This window comes from Fistularia commersonii, chromosome 24 (assembly GCF_037954325.1).
Source record: "Fistularia commersonii isolate RoL2024-O1a breed Wild chromosome 24, RoL_Fcom_v1.0, whole genome shotgun sequence".
Classification (NCBI taxonomy): Eukaryota; Metazoa; Chordata; class Actinopteri; order Syngnathiformes; family Fistulariidae; genus Fistularia; species Fistularia commersonii.
In genome coordinates this window covers 9,808,886-9,827,802 of record NC_141307.1, presented here as the reverse complement: position 1 = coordinate 9,827,802, position 18,917 = coordinate 9,808,886, and the positions used below count along the sequence as shown (strand labels likewise).

The 18,917-nt window shown below is 44.6% G+C and overlaps 1 protein-coding gene across 2 annotated transcripts in view; it reads right to left on the bottom strand.

Moving 5' to 3' along the window:
- The window catches only part of rapgef5a (Rap guanine nucleotide exchange factor (GEF) 5a), a 54,901-nt gene extending 52,311 nt beyond the window's left edge, over window positions 1-2,590 (bottom strand). For both annotated transcript variants that reach the window (XM_086171408.1, XM_086171409.1), the window contains exon 1: window positions 2,254-2,590. In XM_086171408.1, coding sequence (XP_086027534.1) covers window positions 2,254-2,397 — 144 coding nt within the window. In that variant the 5' untranslated portion in view covers window positions 2,398-2,590. The remainder of the gene's footprint in view (window positions 1-2,253) is intronic.
- Window positions 2,591-18,917: the final 16,327 nt, after the last annotated feature.

Here is an 18,917-nt window from a genome sequence, read left to right as displayed (position 1 = left end):
CACACACGCGCAAATATTCATTACAAAATGTTCTTGGCTAAAATTTTAGACATTCTGAGTATCACATTGAAAGAAAGAAAAAGGTGTTTCGGGGGGAACAGATTGCCATTATATCGTACTTTTGTAATGTTGTGTATTGTATATGTGTCCATTAGAGACATGAGTTATGTTTATGCTCTTTGGGGTACAAAACCCAATGAAGTTGGGATGTTGTGTGAAATGTTAATACAAACAGATTACAATGATGTCCAAATCCTTTTCACCCTATATTCAATTGAAGAAACCACATAAAATATTTTATGTTCAAACTGATAAACTTTGCTGTTTTTTTGCAAATATCCATTTTTGAATTTAATGCCTGTAACATGCTCCAAAAATGTGTTACAGGGACAACAAAAGACTGGGAAAGTGCAGGCATGCTCAAAAGACACCTGTTAGTAACATTCCATTGGTGAACAGGTTAATTGGAAACGGTATTGTGTTGTGATAGAGTACAAAACAAGCAGTCGTTCATGAGCAAGGATGGGGCAAGATTCACCTCTTTGTGAACAGCTGCATTACCAAGTTGTTCAACAGTTCAGGAACAATGTTTCTCAAAACACATCGCAAGGAATGTAGTCATTTCCAGTCCATAATATCATTGAAACAGAAAATTCTGAGAAATCAACATGTAAGTGGCAAGGCTGAAATGTTACATAGTAAGCCCTCAATCTTGCAGGTGGCACTGCGTTCAAAACAGACACCATTCTGTAAAAGATATTCATGAAAACTACAATAAACCATTGTGAGTTAACAGGGCTCATCTCCACATCCACAAGTTAGAACTAAACCATGCAAAGTGACAGCCATATATCAACAACAGGAACACCCTTGGCTGATCTAGGGCTGAAGTCAAAACATTATTTTGAAATAGAACAGATTTTTGGAGAAGATTCAATGATCATGATTCATGGTAGGACAATGCTACTTTGCCAAATTCTGTCAGAGCTTGGTCAACATTAGGGAGCAACCATTTGGAGATGCGCAGATGGTAACCACCAGAGGTGACAGAGAGAGGTTTACTGAGGTATTCAGGGAATTCATCCAGTGGAGCTTAATAAATCTTTAAATGTCTTGTTCTGCAATTTTAGAACCCAAGCTACTTAACTACATTTAACAACAAACAGCGGTGACCCCTCAGCTAGAGGACAGGCCTCTCTCTTGACCGGTGCTGTTATGGTTGATCTATCAACAAAACAGCAGCCCCTCAGTTGTCTGAAAATTAGACAAGTCTCATTGAAAAAAATAAAAATAAAAAAGATAAATAAATAAATAATGAAACATTAACACATTTATAATTTTTATTTTTCTGAATTTGGTTTTGATTGCTATTAAATAAAAATATCACAAGAATATATCAACACAAATTAACTTTAAGTTAATTATACAATATTAATAAAAAATAATCAGCAACAAAAAAAAAGGCATGAAATAAAATGTGTTTACCAAATACTGCATGGTTCAATACAACTCAGCTGAAATTAAATAGAAATGTAATGACTCACAGATAATTTCCTGAGGTGAGATATATATATAAATGTTTGGAAAGCGAGGCCTACAACTACAGGTATTTGTTTCCGGCTGACAAGCACAAGACTAGGGTTTACAATTTGTATACGATTTGTCTGTCGAACATATTTTGATAGATCTACATCCATATCTGATCTATAGAGCTTGATGTACATCTCATTTAGTATGTTTATTTTGTCTATCAAATAAACAAATAACAATGACTATACAACAGCAATATTTAATGAATGAAGTCAGAGGTGAAGCGCTTTAGTATGCTTATTCTATTGATGGATCCATCTCCGTGGATTCAATTGGATTTTTTTCATATAACCTGTAACTGTTGTTAATTTCAATATGGCTATAATTGGACGCTATGAGACGCATTTGGGTGAGCATTACCTTGACGATAAAGTGTAAAGACATGATCATCTAACGTAACTCTACCAATTACGGATGTAACGTGCACGAACTGACACGCGCAGAGACAACAAAACATGGGCGCGCAAACTCAGACGCGCTCTGCGACAGTCGTGGCTGTGCCAAACTGAAAACACCTGAGTCGTGACGGGATTATGAAACAGCCTAGGTTCGGCGGTGCGACCTCACGAAGAACCGTAACACAACTGCTAATAATAAGACATAAACCAGCATCAAACACAGAATAACACAAAATGCCAATCCAGTGGGGATTTGAATACTCACGCTCTTCTTCCGCAGGTGCAGCCCGTGCTTGAGTAACCACGGTAGATCCCGGAATTTCTGTTTCAACTGAGCTTGATCCCGAGCGCTCCGGTTCCACCGCAAACCGGCGAGCAAACCGTCCTCTGCATGGTCCGATTCATCCATAGTTCCGCAACCTTTCCTCAAGACTGCAAGTCAATCCCTCTGCTCCCGGCTCTTACCATATCTTCCTCGTTCGCTGCGTCCGTTCGCCATTACCCCCAGCCTCGTACTCACAATAGCAGACCTGCATCTGATAACCAAAACGCGCAAGACGTTAACGACCTACTTTTGGCCATTGCGAGCGACCGCCGGTCCATCCAATGAGTTTATGGTTTATGGGAAGGCGAGGGGGCGGCACAGATTCACGTGAACATTACATCACTTCCATTTCCAATCCGTCACCGCCTTATATTTCTACTTTCTTCAAGTAAGTTTGCAGGTGTACCGTGAACGTCCGTTTTTTTTTGTTTATTTATTTATGGGGGGGGGCAGGGCGCGTCATTACTTGGCTCACATTTCCAAAGACAAACAAAGACCTCCTGTCCAGGTTGGTTGCGGGTATTCGAGGGTGGGGTTGCATACCCTGAAGGTTACACATCTTAATTTTTCATTGTTGCAAGCAGCGTTTCTCTGCAGTCTAACAAGCGATTTAAAGGGGATCCACGGTTATTACAATCAGAATTCGGTGGCAAGCTTGAGTTTTTCAAAGTGACGGAGTCAAAGGTGAATTGCTCTCAGGATAATGCTCTTTAGAGGGTTTTAGTTCGACAAACAACGAACAAGAGAAAAACTTAGAGGGAAGGCATCTATTTCACAATTCCAACAATAACGGTGTACCTCCGTTACGTTAAGTAACGGTGTCGGTTAGTGTCACACATCAAGAACAATATTGTACAATTATTAATACAACACAAGCTCCCAAAGGCAGAGTTCCGCCGGCCAGACTCCCAATACTTTATTGATCCCCAAGGGAGAAATTGCTTTTTGTTGGAAGCAGCTCCTACTCACAGAGTTAAGTGGAAAAGAATCAAAATAGAGCTATGTGAAAATCAAGAATAAACTAGCGAATAATAAAAGTAAAATAAAAAAGGGAAAGATAAAAAAATATTAAACGAAGGTAAAGGTATGTAGAAAATATATGTAACAGATATACGTGTGTATTTATAAGTACATGTTTATGATTACAATTAGTATTTATGTGTATAAATCAGGGTTATGCCACAGAAAACGGTCATTGCACAAAGGACAATGGAAGAACTATCACACATATGGAGAACCGTTTATGTATGAGGTTCTCCGAATGTGTAATAGTCTCGGTAACGGTTACATACATATGCAACCGTTACTAAGACAGTATTGGCCTTTTTGATCAATATTTGTACAACATAAAAACAATCATAAAATCTCTCAGGATGAGTGAAAACTTTTCACTCATAGACTGCCATTGTTGTTTACATCGCAATGTTGTCTAGGTCAGGGGTGGGCAAACTTTTTGGTTCAGGGGCCGCATTGACTTGAAATTTGACAGACGGGTCGGGCCACCACAAGATTCGATACATTTAAAAAAAATGTAAAAAACGCATTTGTTAACAGTACACATCGGACTCGTCTGGCATTTGCTTTGAAAATAAAACCAGCTTGGTTCTGAAGGCTCTGACGTTATCCTGCATTTCATGCACAAACCAGTTTTTCCCTCGTGGCTCCACGTCCAGCTCCTTCATGTGTGTCAGTTTGTCCACAGTAAAGGCTATATCACAAAGCCAATCTGTGTCATTTAGCTCAGGAAAATTATCAGGTAGCTCCAAAAATGAATTAATCTCCTGTTTGAACTCCCACATTCATCGATCCAATCATTCACATCAAGTACCAATCTTTGGCGGGCCAGATTAAAAAGACCAACGGGCCAGATGTGACCCGCGGGCCATAGCTTGCCCACCCCTGGTCTGGTAGTGGCATCCTTCTGTTGACCTGGGCTTGGACCCATTCGTTTTACCCAAGAGACAAAACCATGTTAGCAGTGTAACCCACCTAAAGACCACGAGTAGTACTGCACAGGTTGAGTTATTCTACATAATGATTGAAGAAAGGAAGAAAGCTTATATGCAGAAATAAGTCATTTTTATTAAGTTATAATTCAGGGAAAATTGTGCGCTTACATGTTGATTTCCAATTAAAAAAATGGAGATAACAAGGATGGAGAACCTGACAATAAAATAAGTGTAACCAGTCAGCTGTGGCAGCGGCACCCCAGAGGAAGTACTAAAAATGACCCTACACCCCTACCATAAGCAAGCAACCTTTTTGGTAATTCACCCCACACAAAATGTAGCCAGATAACAATAGCAAATGATATTCACTACATAGCAAGCAGGAGCCACACTATAGATCAAACTATATGAAGAAATAAGAAGACAGATAAACCCAATAATAAAGTGGAGGTGATTTCACAGTATAGCTAGTACAATATAAGATAAGAAGATTAGAACAACTTTATTTATCCCGAAGGAAATTGTGCCAGAGTTTCAAGTAAAACATAAAGGCCTACAGGTTAACACACAATAACATCACTAGTTTGAGGGTTTTAAATATCATAATCTCAAAATAACGGTGGGAAAACACATTGTTTTCACTAATTGACTCGACTTTGTAGTTCGCCTTAGCTTTCCGTCCAGGTCAGCGCGAGGAAATGGTTCGTAACCTCAGTAAAATTCAGTCCCTCAGGAAAGCTGTTATTAAGTGCCGTTTTCCCTCTGTTTCACATTTAACTGAATTTGACTCGCTAAAATCCAAGAAGCTGACTCTGTCGTGCTGTTTTCTCACCGCTGGCACAGCTACGTTGTACAGGAGCTAGCCTTTCGGTGTCTTGCCGAATGAAAGAAATCGTTTTTTTTTTTTAATGAATCATGTCACGTGACCAGAAGGCTACCGAGAAATTAAAGGGCCAGCGTTTCCCGTCGCATCAGTGCGACCCTTCCGGTTTGAACCCGTGAGACGTGAGCGAGGAGAATAATGAAGAAGACACAACCGAATTTAAGACTAAATTGCACTTCTTGTAAGTCGCTTTGGATAAAAGCGTCTGCCAAATGACTGTAATGTAATTTAACAGCAGTCAAAATCTTCTTTTTCTTCTTTCGGCTTTTCCCTTCAGGTGTCGCCACAGCGAATCAACTTTCTCCATCTAACTCTATTCTCTGTATCCTCCTCTCTCACACCAACTACCTTCATATCCTCTCACTACGCCCATAAATCTTCTCTTCAGTCTTCCTCAAGACCTCCTGCCCGGGAGCTCCGGTGCCAGCATCCGTCTACCAATATATTCACTATCCTTACTCCTCTGTACATGACCGAACCATCTCAGTCTGGCTTCTCTTACCTTCTCTCCAAAACATCTAACATGTGCTGTTCCTCTGATTGACTCATTCCTGATCCTATCCATCCTGGTCACTCCCAAAGAGATCCTCAACATCTTCATCTCTGCGACCTCTAGTACTGCATTCTGTCTTTTGGTCATTGTAACTGCCATACAGCATCGCTGGTCTCCCCACTGCCTTGTACACCTTTCCTTTCGTTCTGGCCGATAGTCTTCTATCACATAGTACCCCTGACACTTTTCTCCACCCATTCCAACCTGCTTGGACGCATCTCTTCACCTCTTTTCCACACTCTCCTACGCTCTGGACTGTTGACCCCAAGTGCGGCACTGGCCCGTGTCTCCCTGTGCCGGTCCTGAGCCCGGATAAATGCAGAGGGTTGCATCAAGAAGGGAATCCGGCGTAAAACTTTTGCCAAAACCAAACATGCGAGCAGTCAAAATGAACTTAAAAATAAAGACGAATAAGAACGTGAGGAGGCAAGCGTCGGCAAGGTCTTTCTTGGAAGTGCAACAAATGCAATGCCATGCCAACAGAGAGTGTATGCTGTAAGGAGCTCAAATTTTTGCCATTCGCTGTTCACCGTAGACTTACTGCCTGCTGTGCTGACTGAACGGGCAACTCGTCCTCATTATGCGATTTTGCTTCTACAGTCTTTCATCAGCTACTTTTGCAGTAGTGCGTTGTTGACGTCCCGCACGAGAACATCAAGCGTCTCCTGCCTGCAGCTTTTCTTCGAGCAGGTCCCACTCATTTACAGAGGACCATTTGGATGCTTGTGAAGGAAAACTGCAGGCACAGTGTCTGGATCCCAGAACCCGTGAGCTTTTTCAGCAGCTTAGGTCAGCTAAATGCATCAAATGCATCCAGAGAGACGTGGTAAGAGCAGCCACAGGTCCTTAGGAAGTTGTGTACGTCCACTCCTTTCTTCTCTTCTTGTCCCTTGGAAAGTTTCTAGACTAACATCAGTCCCTTTGTTTCCCTCAGACTGCGAATTGCACCCAAAAGCAGCACAATGTCACGTTATTACTGTTATACTGTACCAAACCGAGCGAAGGTTAACAATTGTGTCAAAGTTAACACAACCGATCTACATCATTATCCCATTGCGCAAGTGAAACAATGGCTGCACCTGCTCGTATGCTCAAATATGTGTTATAAATTGTGATATTTATAGATATAGCAACTTTGTATGCTTTTTTAAAAACACATTCTAGTAAGATACAAACATTTAAGCTTTTTCAATGCCAATTTGTCATCCTAGGCGGGGTTCCCTTTCCAGTGGGCATGTCCAGAGTCCAGCCCGTGGGCCAAATATGGCTTGTGTGGAAAATTTACACCGGCCTGCAGCCTTTGCATAAAATCAATAAAATGCGTCCGCCACCACTGTTGACCACAATAAACAGTGTACAAAAAGCTATTTTACATTTCACCAGAAGATGGCAGTAGACCTTTGAGCACACTCGCTGTGGGAGTGTGGCCACAAACTTTAAAAGGCATTTTTTTAATCCTATATGAATATCAACCCAGATATGATTAATCTTTCTGAAAGAGTTTTTCCTCATTTAATTTGGTGTTCAAGTATGAAAGACAGAGTAATCTTGGTAAAACCTTTAGATTTGTGTTCTGTGTTAAGACATGAAAAGTATGCAATTTGCAATATAGAAAAATATGAAATTGTTAATATGCATTGAATGTTAATGGTTCAAAGAATACCCGGCTGAATTAGAGGCCCTCACATATTTTCAGCTCACCAAATATGGCCCTCCTTGCAAAAAGTTTGGACACTTCTGCTTTAAGGGGTTCATATCAATAATGAAACTTTTTTTACTCTGCCACTCTAAAAATGTCCAGATTATTGAAAATTCATTCATGCATGAACACATCATCATGGCGATGCTATTCTGAGCTGAAATTGACCAGAAGTGTACCCCCATCTCATGCCAAATATCAAGGTCTTCATTCTCTGCTGCTTGACCCTTGAGTTGGGCGCCACACCTATGGACAATTCTTATAACAAATTTTTAGAATGTGTGGGTAGCCAAAAAATCCACACAACCCATCAAAGACAGCCAATGGAGCTGAACCACTAACCTTCTCTCTGAGAAACATCAGTGCTAATCCCTGAACCACACAGAAAATTCCCTGTTCTACAAAAGCAATCTACGCTGTGACATAATATTGGACTGTTCTTTTTATCTCCCCTCCGTGAGCTGCCACTTTACCGTTTTGGAGGGATTTGCATGTAATCGTGATCCCCTAGATGTCTCCAGGCTGGCCTGGGACAGCTTGGGGTCCCCCCAGAAGAGCTGGACACTGTGGCAGTGTTACCTATTTTGAAAAGACTTGGCGTACACCAGGGATGTCAAAGTCAATTACACAGAGGGCCAAAAAAACAAATTTGTTACAAGCCGAGGGCCGGACTAATTCAGTGTTTATTAAAACATATTGAACTGACTGAACATAGCCTATTGAACCAAGACTTAAATGCATAAATGAAATTGCACGTATTATGAAGTGAAAATGCAATATCGTGCTGCTCTATGGTCATATCAATTACTGCTTTCATATGCTAAAATAAAAATAAATAAATCAAATCAGTTGTATTCTGTCTGATGGCTTCTATCTGCAAGTAGTCCATTCACTGAAAAATAAATATAAATTAAAAAAAATACAATAAATCAAAATACAAAAATCTATGACACACAGACAAAACAATACTTTCTTCAAAGAAAAATCACATATCTTGCAGAAACAAATGAAAAAATTTAACTGAAGTAAAAACTAAAAATACATTCATGCTCTGTGATGATCACTTGTCTGAAGCTGAGCCTGATACTTGGTGGCGTCTCAGCTTTTGTTCAAGTTCATCAGTGTTCGGGGTCAGGCTCTGAGATGAGGAAATCCTCAGGATTGAGTGAAGGTGTTTATCACTAAGACGGCTCCTGTGTGATGTTTTGTTTAGCTTCATTAAAGAGAACAGTTGTTCACACAGGTATGCACAGCTGGGGCATCGTGTCGGGGATGAAACGTGCAAACTCAGCAGCACCCGATCTTTCATATTCTTCCTTCAGCGTGTCATTGCACTGGAGCTCAATCAACTCCATTTGTAGGTTTGATGGTGCGCTTTCCACATCAACTGGAAAAGGATCGCCGAGCGGTGCAAACCTGCTTTTTTGGGCTTCATAGTCAGCAAATTGGCGTCGGAAGTAGACAGCAAGTATGAGTTTATGTGCAAACCGTGCACTCAGGAACACAGCGGTAGAGAGCTTCTCTTTTATGGTCTGGCAGCTGGGAAAGTGGCTCAAGTTTTCTATCCGCATCTGCAACCAAACTTTCTCCACATAAGAGACAGACAGGTTTGCCTTTTACCTCTCTGAACACGTACTCTGCCTCGAAATCACCTGTTCTCAGCCTCCACCTTTCGTTTAGCCATTTTTGGGGAGGAGGTAGCTGAAATTTGACATCTTCTCTGTTTGCTGATGAAGAATGAAACCAAAAGCCGCCAGCTGCGCTGCAGTGAGTTTGCAGGGTACCGTTGCATTCTTGGGAATGTAGTATTGATGCGTTCAAAACACCAGCACGTGGCCTCTAATAATAATCAATTTCATCCCAGGGGCCACATATGTTCATGGGCCGGATCTGGCCCGTGAACATATGTGGCCTACACAATACTCAGAAATTTGATTAATGATGACATAAACACTGAGAATCACATAAACCCTAAAATGGGGGATTTTATGGAATTTGTTTGAAACACTTTTCATGAAGCAAGCAACACCTTTTATTTTAAGAATAAAGAATACTTTCTGAATTGAGCAAACAAAAAAAGAAAATACAGAAATTGAAAGCAAATTATCAATTCAGTTATTCAAAATAATTGTATTACATTCATTTGCAAATACACTTTTTGTTCCAAATGATCAGAATTCGCATGTTCTGACTCATTTCCTCAAGTTTTCCCACCGAAATGCAAAGGATATCTCCTAAATTAATTATAAGTATATGTTTGTCATGGTATCTTTGAGATATTAAGTCTACCAACCGTATGACAACTAGCAGTCCAAAACTCAGTGAAGTCAAAAGTAAGACAAGACTTTACTCTGTAATGCAAAGATAGCATTCACCTAACAAATCAGTTAAATTAAAACATTAAGTAGGTTCATAATAAATTATTGGATAAACATCCTTACAAACATCTCAAGTCACCCTAATTGAGTATTCAACAGAATCTGCAATGAAACTCTTCCTATTGATGCGCCCAGACATTTTAAACCAGAAGTGCTTCAGTACTCATTTAGTCCATATAATCTAAAATTTAGAACTGACCAGTTGTTAATTTCAAACAAACCGATACATTTGAGGCTCCACTGACCAACCAGTGTTATTTGCAAGATTATTCATGCAAAAATTTGAAAAACCCACTAAAATATGCAAGTTTAACTAAATGCTGAAATATAATGCTGAACACTTTCAGATTATCCATCCATCCATTATCTACTACTTATCCTGCACGAAGGGTCATGGGGTGTCACAGGCCAGGCGGAGTCGGGCAGGGAACCACACCACCAGGGCTGGAATCAGATCTCTATTTCTTTGGCGGGCTGAGGGGGAGCTGGTGGGCCGAGCAACTGGGTTAGGTCAAGAGTCACAATTCTCCGGCCCTGCGGAAGTCGCTCACCTTGTCGAGGCACAAGTTGCTCTTGGTGATGCCGCTGTCGCACGAGTCCATCTTCTTCCGAGACGTCTGCGACTCGTGCGCCTTCGTCCTGTCGGGCAACGTCTCCATGGATTCGGCCTTGGACGCGGTGCTCCAGCCGTCCCCTTTGACCAGGGACTCCTTGAAGCGTCCCCAACCTTTCACTTTGACGGGTTCGGCCGGCTGACATCTGTTAAAATTCGCGCGGGAACGCATCACGTGATGGCAAAAGTACACCCAACTTTGTATTTTTCCACTAACACCCCCAATGCACTAGCGATGACGTATCCCGAAGGCCCAGTCCAAGACACAGCCTGGTAACTAGCTGCCCTCTTATAAAAATTATGAAAAACAACTCCATATTAGGAAGTAACCTTGACCATCGAGATAGTGGTATAAATCACTGCCACTCCCTGAGATCCGGGCCGAAACCTCCTCATCTGCTCATCCGACTGGACGCGCCTCAGCGGACGTCAAGAGAGGGCGAACGATCCCCTCGGGGTGACACTCATTTCGGCCCGGGAATTCTCGTAAGTGTATTTCTTGACCTCTAATAAACCACTCATTGCTTGAACAGTTCCTGACAGCTCTGATGTTTTTCTTGGATCACATCTGAACACACCGGGACAACAAAGTCCAGTCCCGTGGCGGAGGCCGCAAAAACGGACACATCCCACCAGAGTGGTCGGCACCTGCAACTCGGCCCGGTCTGGAGCCAGGCCTCCGGGGGGGGGGGGGGGAGATGGGCGTCGCCGGGCTCTCCCTGACGATGCTCGCGGAGGTGATGGCGGTTTTGGGGATGGGGACCTCCACGTACACCGGCCCCTTCTCCACGTCGCGGTCGTTTTCTACGTGGCACCGCAGGCCTCCCTCTGCTGTCAAAAGCGCTGGAAGAGCTTTCGCACCGGGTGATCCGACCGCAGGTTCAGCGGAGCTTCGTTTTTACGCCGCTGCCGCTCTTCTACCTTCCATTTCACGTCGCTGATCTTTCAGAAGACCATCCACTTGCGCAGGTTGTAGGTGAGCAGCAGGTTTCTCGAGAAGTGGCCGGAGAATTCTGTCAAAGGCCAGGCGGACTCTGGCAGGGAATCACACCACCAGGGCTGGAATCAGATCAGATCTCTTTATTTCTTTGGCAAGACGAGGGTGAGATGGTGGGCCGAGCAACTGGGTTAGGTCGAGAATCACAGCAGACTCACAATTCTCCGGCGCCAGGCAGAGCATGCCGCTGCTCTTTATGGAGATGTTTGGGTTTTTTTTTTTGTTTTTTGTTTTTTTTTTGGGCAAGATGGCGGGCGGGAGGACGCTGGCGCATTTGGATGCCGCTTCCCGCTCTCCTCCTTCTCCTTCCAATCAACCAAACCAAAGACAAAGGCTCACCTGGACAATCTCCAGCAAGCTACCAAACTAGCTTGCCGACCTGAGCAGGCTGGTTCGCTAGCTAACCTCTCAAAACTCCAGATCCCGTCGGTGACCTGAGCAGGCTGGCTGGCTGGCTAGCTAGCCGGCTAGCCTTTCGAAACTCCGGATCCCGATGGCGCCTAGCAAGACGGCATCTCCATCGGCCAAAATCTTCTTGCTCCTCCTGCTCCACCATCTCTCCCTCCACCAAAAATCCATCTCCGACATCCAGCTCCAACACTTGCCTCCTCACAGCAGCACGACACTCAGCTGCACACCGGCGAAGCCCCTCCAGTTTGTCCCTGGACTGGCGCTCATCGCCACACTCTCCAATTTGGACTTCTTCCCAATAATTCGGTGTATGTTCTTTTCCCTCTGTTTTTTTTTTACTTGTGAAGCGTCTTTGAGTGTCATGAAAAGCGCTATAAAAATCCCATGTATTATTATTATTATTATTATTATGTTGATTAGCGGCAGCTGGCCGCTGCTGATTCTCAATTGGGACCCAGCCGTGTCTCTTCTCGGCTGCCGAGAGGAGAGCCTGACATGGGGATGCTTGAGCCAATCCCAGCTGTCATTGGGAAACGGGGGGGTATAACCTGGACCCGTTAAAGTGACAAATAACCATCACTCTCTGATTCACACATCTGGCCAATTTTTTCCAATTAACCTAACCATGTTTTTGGACTGGGAGAACCTGGAGGACACCATGGCAGACATTGGGGTCCAGAAATGGGAGTTCCTTGAATTCACAGTTTGGCAATATTCAATCTCTTTTGGGATTTTTTTTCTAAAAAGTTCTTGGCGGAAAATAATAACATTAAAAGGCAACTAAACGTATATTGTGGCAGTCTTTGTTTGACTGAGGAAGACAAAAAGCATTATCTCAATAATCAGCTCTAGATGACTTTTATACACAGAGACCAAGGAGGAGGCAATAGAGAAACTGTTTTAGGTCTCTGATAGTTACTGATGTGGAGATCAAAATTCAGACAACAGACAAAGCTGTGATAACTAAAGGTAATAATTAGGGGCTTGATTCAGTAATTGATAGTCTAACTCTAAACAAGGCTCCAGGGTCAGATAATTTGAAAGACACCTTTGGGGGAGATAAGAAAAATCAAGTTTTCTGTGAGATTTCTGAAACTAGTTCACTCCCAATGTCCATGGCAGGGGTCGTGCAGTGCAGGTGCAAGGATGAGTGCAATTTAAGTGGCAGTAGACTTTACATTTGCAAAGAGAAGAATGAGTGTCAGCTGTTGAGGTGTCTGATGGAGGTCGGGTAGAACTTTAATAGTGTCGCTCTACATTTCACACTCATTTCACACCAGAGGGTAGGAGTGTCGCTCCATGTTGAGTGTGGGCTTGGTCCTTGGTAATGGAGGCAGCACTTGTGGACTCTGCTGTGGTAGATGCTCTGCAGAGAAGGCAGTGGGGTTCTGGTGATCCTCTCTGCACTCTTTCCTACCCACTGCAGGCATCTGCGGTTCAGAGCAGCGGTGCTGCCGTACCACACAGTGATGCAGCTGGTCAGGATGCTCCCAACAATGCCGCTGTAGAAGTTGCTGAGAATCTCAGGTGACATGCCAAACCTCCAGGATGTACAGCTCCTGTTGAGCCCTCCTGACCGTCTGCATGGTGTTGAGGGACCAGGTGAGGTCCTTATGTGGACACCCAGGTATCTGAGGCTGCTCACCTTCTCAACCTCAAGACCTTGGAGGAACAATGGCTGATGAGGTCTCCTGTCCTTCCTCATGTCCACTATCATCTCCTTGGTCTTGTCCGTGTTGAGGGCGAGGTTGTTGTCGTCACACCACTTCACCAGACTGGCCACCTCATCTCTGCTGGTGATGTGTCCAATCACTGCGGTGTTGTCTACGAACTTCAGGATGAGATTGTCCTCATCGGAGGCGACAGTCATGGGTGAACAGGGTGTGGAGGATGGGGCTGAGGACACATCCTTGCGTGCCCATGTTCATGATGATTCTTGCTGAGGTCCTGTTACCTATCCTGACAGCCTGGGGTCTGCCTGTCTGGAAGTCCAGGAGCCAGTCACAGGGTGCGGGCCAAGGATGGAAATTTTGTGTGTGAGTTTGTGGGGTATGACTGTTGAATGCGGAGCTGTAGTCCACAAAGAGCAGCCTGATATAGGAGTCTTTGTGGGAGAGGCAGTAGTGGAGGGTGGCGGCCATGGTGTCTGAGGTGGACCTGTTGGGCCAGTATGCAAATTGCAGGGGGGTTTAGAGTTTCCCGGATGTAGTTCTGAATGTAGGCCAGTCGAACTCTCACCAGTCAATCACAGGACCACATATACAGACAAACAACCATTCGCTCAATCACTCAGTCGGGGCCAATTTTCCAATTAACCTGCTGCGTGCTTTTGGACTATGGGAAGAAAATGGAGAACTTGGAGGAAACCCAAGCAGACAAGGGGAGAACATGCAAACTCCACCCAGAGCCAGGGTCCTCCTAGGCCGAGGCACTAACCACTGAAACAGTGCCGCCCTAATTCAATGTGATGGTTTTATAAATGATTAACCCGATGGCAGAGAACACAAATTTATTCCTAAAAAAACATCAAATCTCAATACCTTTAAAAAAAATCCTGAAGGCTTCAGTGTTAACTTAAGTTAGTGTGAAATCTTTGCACTTAATGACACATTGAGATCTGCCAAGATCTTGTCACAGAACATAGAACAGATGGAATGCAAAGTAAAATTGAATATATAGCTTCAAAGAGACATGTCAATCTTAGGGCAAATACCAAACCAAAATGGAAAGTTTAAGATGTACATACCCACCGGCTATATTGCAATGGCAAGTAAATTATAAAGCTTTTCAACCTATTAAATCATAGTTTCATTCAAAAGGACAGACATCATTCGGAGTGTCGAAATGGAGCCTTGAAGTTACTGGTAATCTCCGATTTTGCCATCGAGTTCCATCACCAAATTTTATTATATTGGAAATCTTGGAAACTGTTGAACATGGACTATGTACTCTCCACAAGCAATAATAATATAATTGTTACGGGTGGTTCAAAGACTCCGGTGCGGAGCAACAAGACCAGGACTCAGAAATCAGTAATAAATATTTAATGGTTGCAAAAATACAAACAGAAAATGGCGCCAAACAAGAACTGGATAAGGAACAAAGGACGACTAGCAAAACTAGTGAACAGGTAAACTAAAAGCAACTAGAAAATCTAGTGAACAGGCTAAAAAACTGATGGAGACTAGCTTTGACGCTAGTGGACGGACCTAAGTGGCGATACAAACAAATGTTATCAATTGAGCTACGAACAGGCGAACGAACGGACTAACAAATCTAGTAATGCAAGGATTCCTAATCTAAACTAAACTACTGTACTCAACTGGTGGGAAAGCAGTGAGTGAGGCAGGGGGTTCCAGGCAGGCAGAGCCCGGTGTGTGGCGGCGGAGTTGGATGACGGTGTAGCAGACAGGTGGAATGATCCAGGGGTTCCGACAGCCAGAAGCTGAGCTGGCGAGGAGGATCCGGTAGGTGAACCGTCCAGGTGGTTGCAGGTGTAATCCGGTGATCATAGCTGTGGCATGTGACGTTCCGGTGAGGAGTCATCCGGTGTGTGTGGCCAATCAGCTGCAGCTGCGCCTTGTTTGCCGATTGTCAGTTGCTTCCACCTGTCTGCCTCACCGCCACACAACCGCACACTCCCACCTGGAATCAGAGAAGGGAGAGAGAGAGGAACAGGGAAAACACAACAGACATTGCTTCTGGCAGACATTACTAGCGGACGTAACAGTACCCCTCCCTCTACGCGCACCTGGAGGTGCGCGAACTGCTCGATCAGGCCTCTTATGGAAGTCCCTAATGAGCGTATGATCGAGGAAGCCAGCTCCTCGATTCGGGTCCATAACCCTCCTAATCCACCAGATACTGGAATCCACGTCCCCCTTTCCGAACATCCAACAGTCGTCGTACAGTATAAGCAGGAGCATCGTCTATGATCCTGGGTGGAGGAGGGGGGCGGAAGGGAGGGGCCAGTGGGCTCTCCTTAACAGGCTTTACCTGGGAGACGTGAAAGGTGGGGTGGATTCGCATAGTCGCGGGCAGGAAGGGCCTTTTCTTTACCATGACTTAGCTCCAGTTTTTAGTACTCACGAGGAACTCCATCCAAGTCTGGGTTGCGTAGCTGGAGCCAGGGGTATCCTAAAACCAACTGAGAATTAGAGTGGTCGATCAGGTAGAAGGAGATGGTCTCTCGATGGTTTCCAGCAATCAACAGGGTAACAGGAATAGTTTTTTGGGTGACTTGAGCGAGGTGTAGGCCATTTAAGGCTCGAATCTTCAATGGTTTATGAAGATTTTCCACAGGTACTCCAATTTGGAGAGCTAACTGACTGTCCAGAAAACTCTTCAGCTCCAGAGTCGACCAGGGCTTGAAGAGGGACTGACTGATCCTGCCAACAAAGGGAAGCTTCGCACTGTAGCCGAGGTGGGGATGAAAAGGTGGCTCGGCTCATCAGTAATTCCCCAATTACTGATGAGCCTTTTCTTTTTCCCAGACGGAGAGGACAAGCGATGAGGAAGTGACCAGCCTTTCCACAGTACATGCAGGCATTTGTGTCCCTGCGGTGCTGCCTCTCTTTTACAGACAAGTGAGTGTGGCCCAACTGCATGGGTTCCGGATCAGGAATACGGGGCTTAAGAACAGCTGGTGGTTGAGGAACTGGAGTAGAGCGCTGCAGCTTCTCTCGGCGACGTTCTCTCATCCTGCTGTCGATTCGGATAGCCAAAGCGATCATCTGGTCCAGACTGGTGGTTGCATCTCGAGTTGCTAATTCGTCTTTCACCGAATCATGCAGGCCTGCATAGAAAGCTACCTGGAGAGGTTCATCATTCCATCCACTAGAAGCCGCCAAGGTACGGAACTCCACGGAGAATTCTGCAACACTGCGATTTCCTTGACGTATATTCAGACGATTACTGGCATCTCGACCCCTGATGGAATGATCAAAAACTTTCTTCATTTCATCCACGAAGGCAGAATAGGAGTTGCAGATAGCCTCATGACAACTCCAAACCGCTGTGCCCCACTCTCACGCTTTACCAGTGAGTAGGCTAACCAAGAAGGCTACTTTGGCTCGGTCAGAAGAATAAGAAAGAGGCTGAAGGTCAAAAATCAAAGAGACCTGAGTCAAAAAAGCTTCACATGAATCCGCGTCACCGCTAAAGCGCTCAGGGACTGGAACATGTGGCTCACGTGCCAGTAGAGGAACATTCAAACTAGCAGAACTAATTGCAGGTGACGGGTTAACAGTGGCATTAACTTATTGTGTCACCTGAGAAGTTAACTGGGTGACTTTACCAGTTAATTGTGAGACTTGATGTATTATGGCGCTACTGATTTCAACCAGATTCTGCAGCAACGCTTCATGTTGACCTAAAATGGCTCCTTGACTAGCTATAGTTTGTTGTAAAGTTAACTCAGGTTGCGCTGCCTCTGCAAAGGTCTCGTTGCCCGCTGAGTTCATTTTGGCCGGAACGTACTGTTACGGATGGTTCAAAGACTCAGGTGCGGAGCAACAAGACACGACCAGGACTCAGAAATTAGTAATAAATATTTAATGGTTGCCAAAATACAAACAGAAATGGAGCCAAACAAGAACTGAATAAGGGACAAAGGACGACTAGCAAAACTAGCGAACAGGCTAACAAACTGATGGCGACTAGCTTTAACGCTAGTGGACGGACCTAAGTGGCGATACAAACAAACGTTATCAATTATCGACCGGGCTACGAACAAAAAGGCGAACGAACGAACTAACAAATCTAGTAATATAAGGATTCCTAATCTAAACTACGGTTCTCAACTGGTGGGAAAGCAGTGAGTGAGGCTGGGGGTTCCGGCCAGGCAGAGCACGGTGTGTGGCAGCGGAGTTGGATGACGGTGTAGCAGACAGGTGGAATGATCCAGGGGTTCTGACGGACCGAACCTGAGCTGGCGAGAAGGATCCAGTAGGTGAACAGTCCAGGTGGTTGCAGGTGTAATCCGGTGATTTTAGCGGTGGACTGTGACGTTCCGGCGATGAGTCATCGATGTGTGCGGCTTTTAAGCTGCACAAGAAGGGTGTGGCCAATCAGCTGCAGCCACGCCTTGTTTGCTGATTGTCAGTTGTTTCCACCTGTCTGCCTCACCGCCACACAACCGCGTACGCCCACCTGGAATCAGAGAAGCGAGAGAGAGAGGAACAGGGAAAACCAACATTGCTTCTAGCAGACATTACTAGCGGACGTAACAATAATATCCATCCATCTTCTGCCGCTTATCCTGCACTCAGGGTCGAGGGTGGGTACAACCTGGACTGGTCACCAGTCAATAGCTGGGTCACATATACAGACAAACAACCATTCAGTCACTCAATAAGGGCAATTATCCCAATGTTTTCCAATTCACATGCTTTTTTTTGGACTGTGGGAGGAAACTGGAGAACCTGGAGGAAACCCATACTGGGAGAACATGCAAACTCTACACAGAAAGGTCTAACTGTGCTAACCACTGCGCCACCGCTATATATAATATATATCAGTGGTGGGGCGTCAGGGCCTGCAAGGCCTTCTCTGCTGGCCGAAAAAAATATCCGAATCTCAACCATTGATTATACACTGCTAACTGTATTACTGGGAGTGCTTGGAGCTGAAGCGCACGGATAATCTGTACGACAGAATAATTGAACTCTTTTTGAGGAAAGAAAAGAGGATGGATTTTAATGCAGCCTCAGGGCGGCACTGGCCCGTGCCTCTCCAAGCCTGCCTTGGGGGGACACGGAGCAGTGTCTCCCTGTGCCGGTCCCAAGCCCGGATAAATGCAGAGGGTTGCGTCAGGAAGGGCATCCGGTGTAAAACTTTTGCCAAAACCAAATATGCGAGACAACCAAAACTATACCATACCGGATCGGTCGCGGACCGGGTTAACAACAACCGCCATTGGTACTGATGACCTACAGGGTACTAATGGAAATTGGGCTACTGTGGGTCGAAGAACAAGAACAAGAAGAAGAGGAGGAGTGCGTGTTCGGAAACAGAGAGAGAGGAGGAAAGGAAAGAGTCTGGGACTGAGAGTAGGGACTTTGAATGTTGGGACTATGACAGGAAAAGGTAGAGAGTTGGTCGACATGATGCAGAGAAGGAAG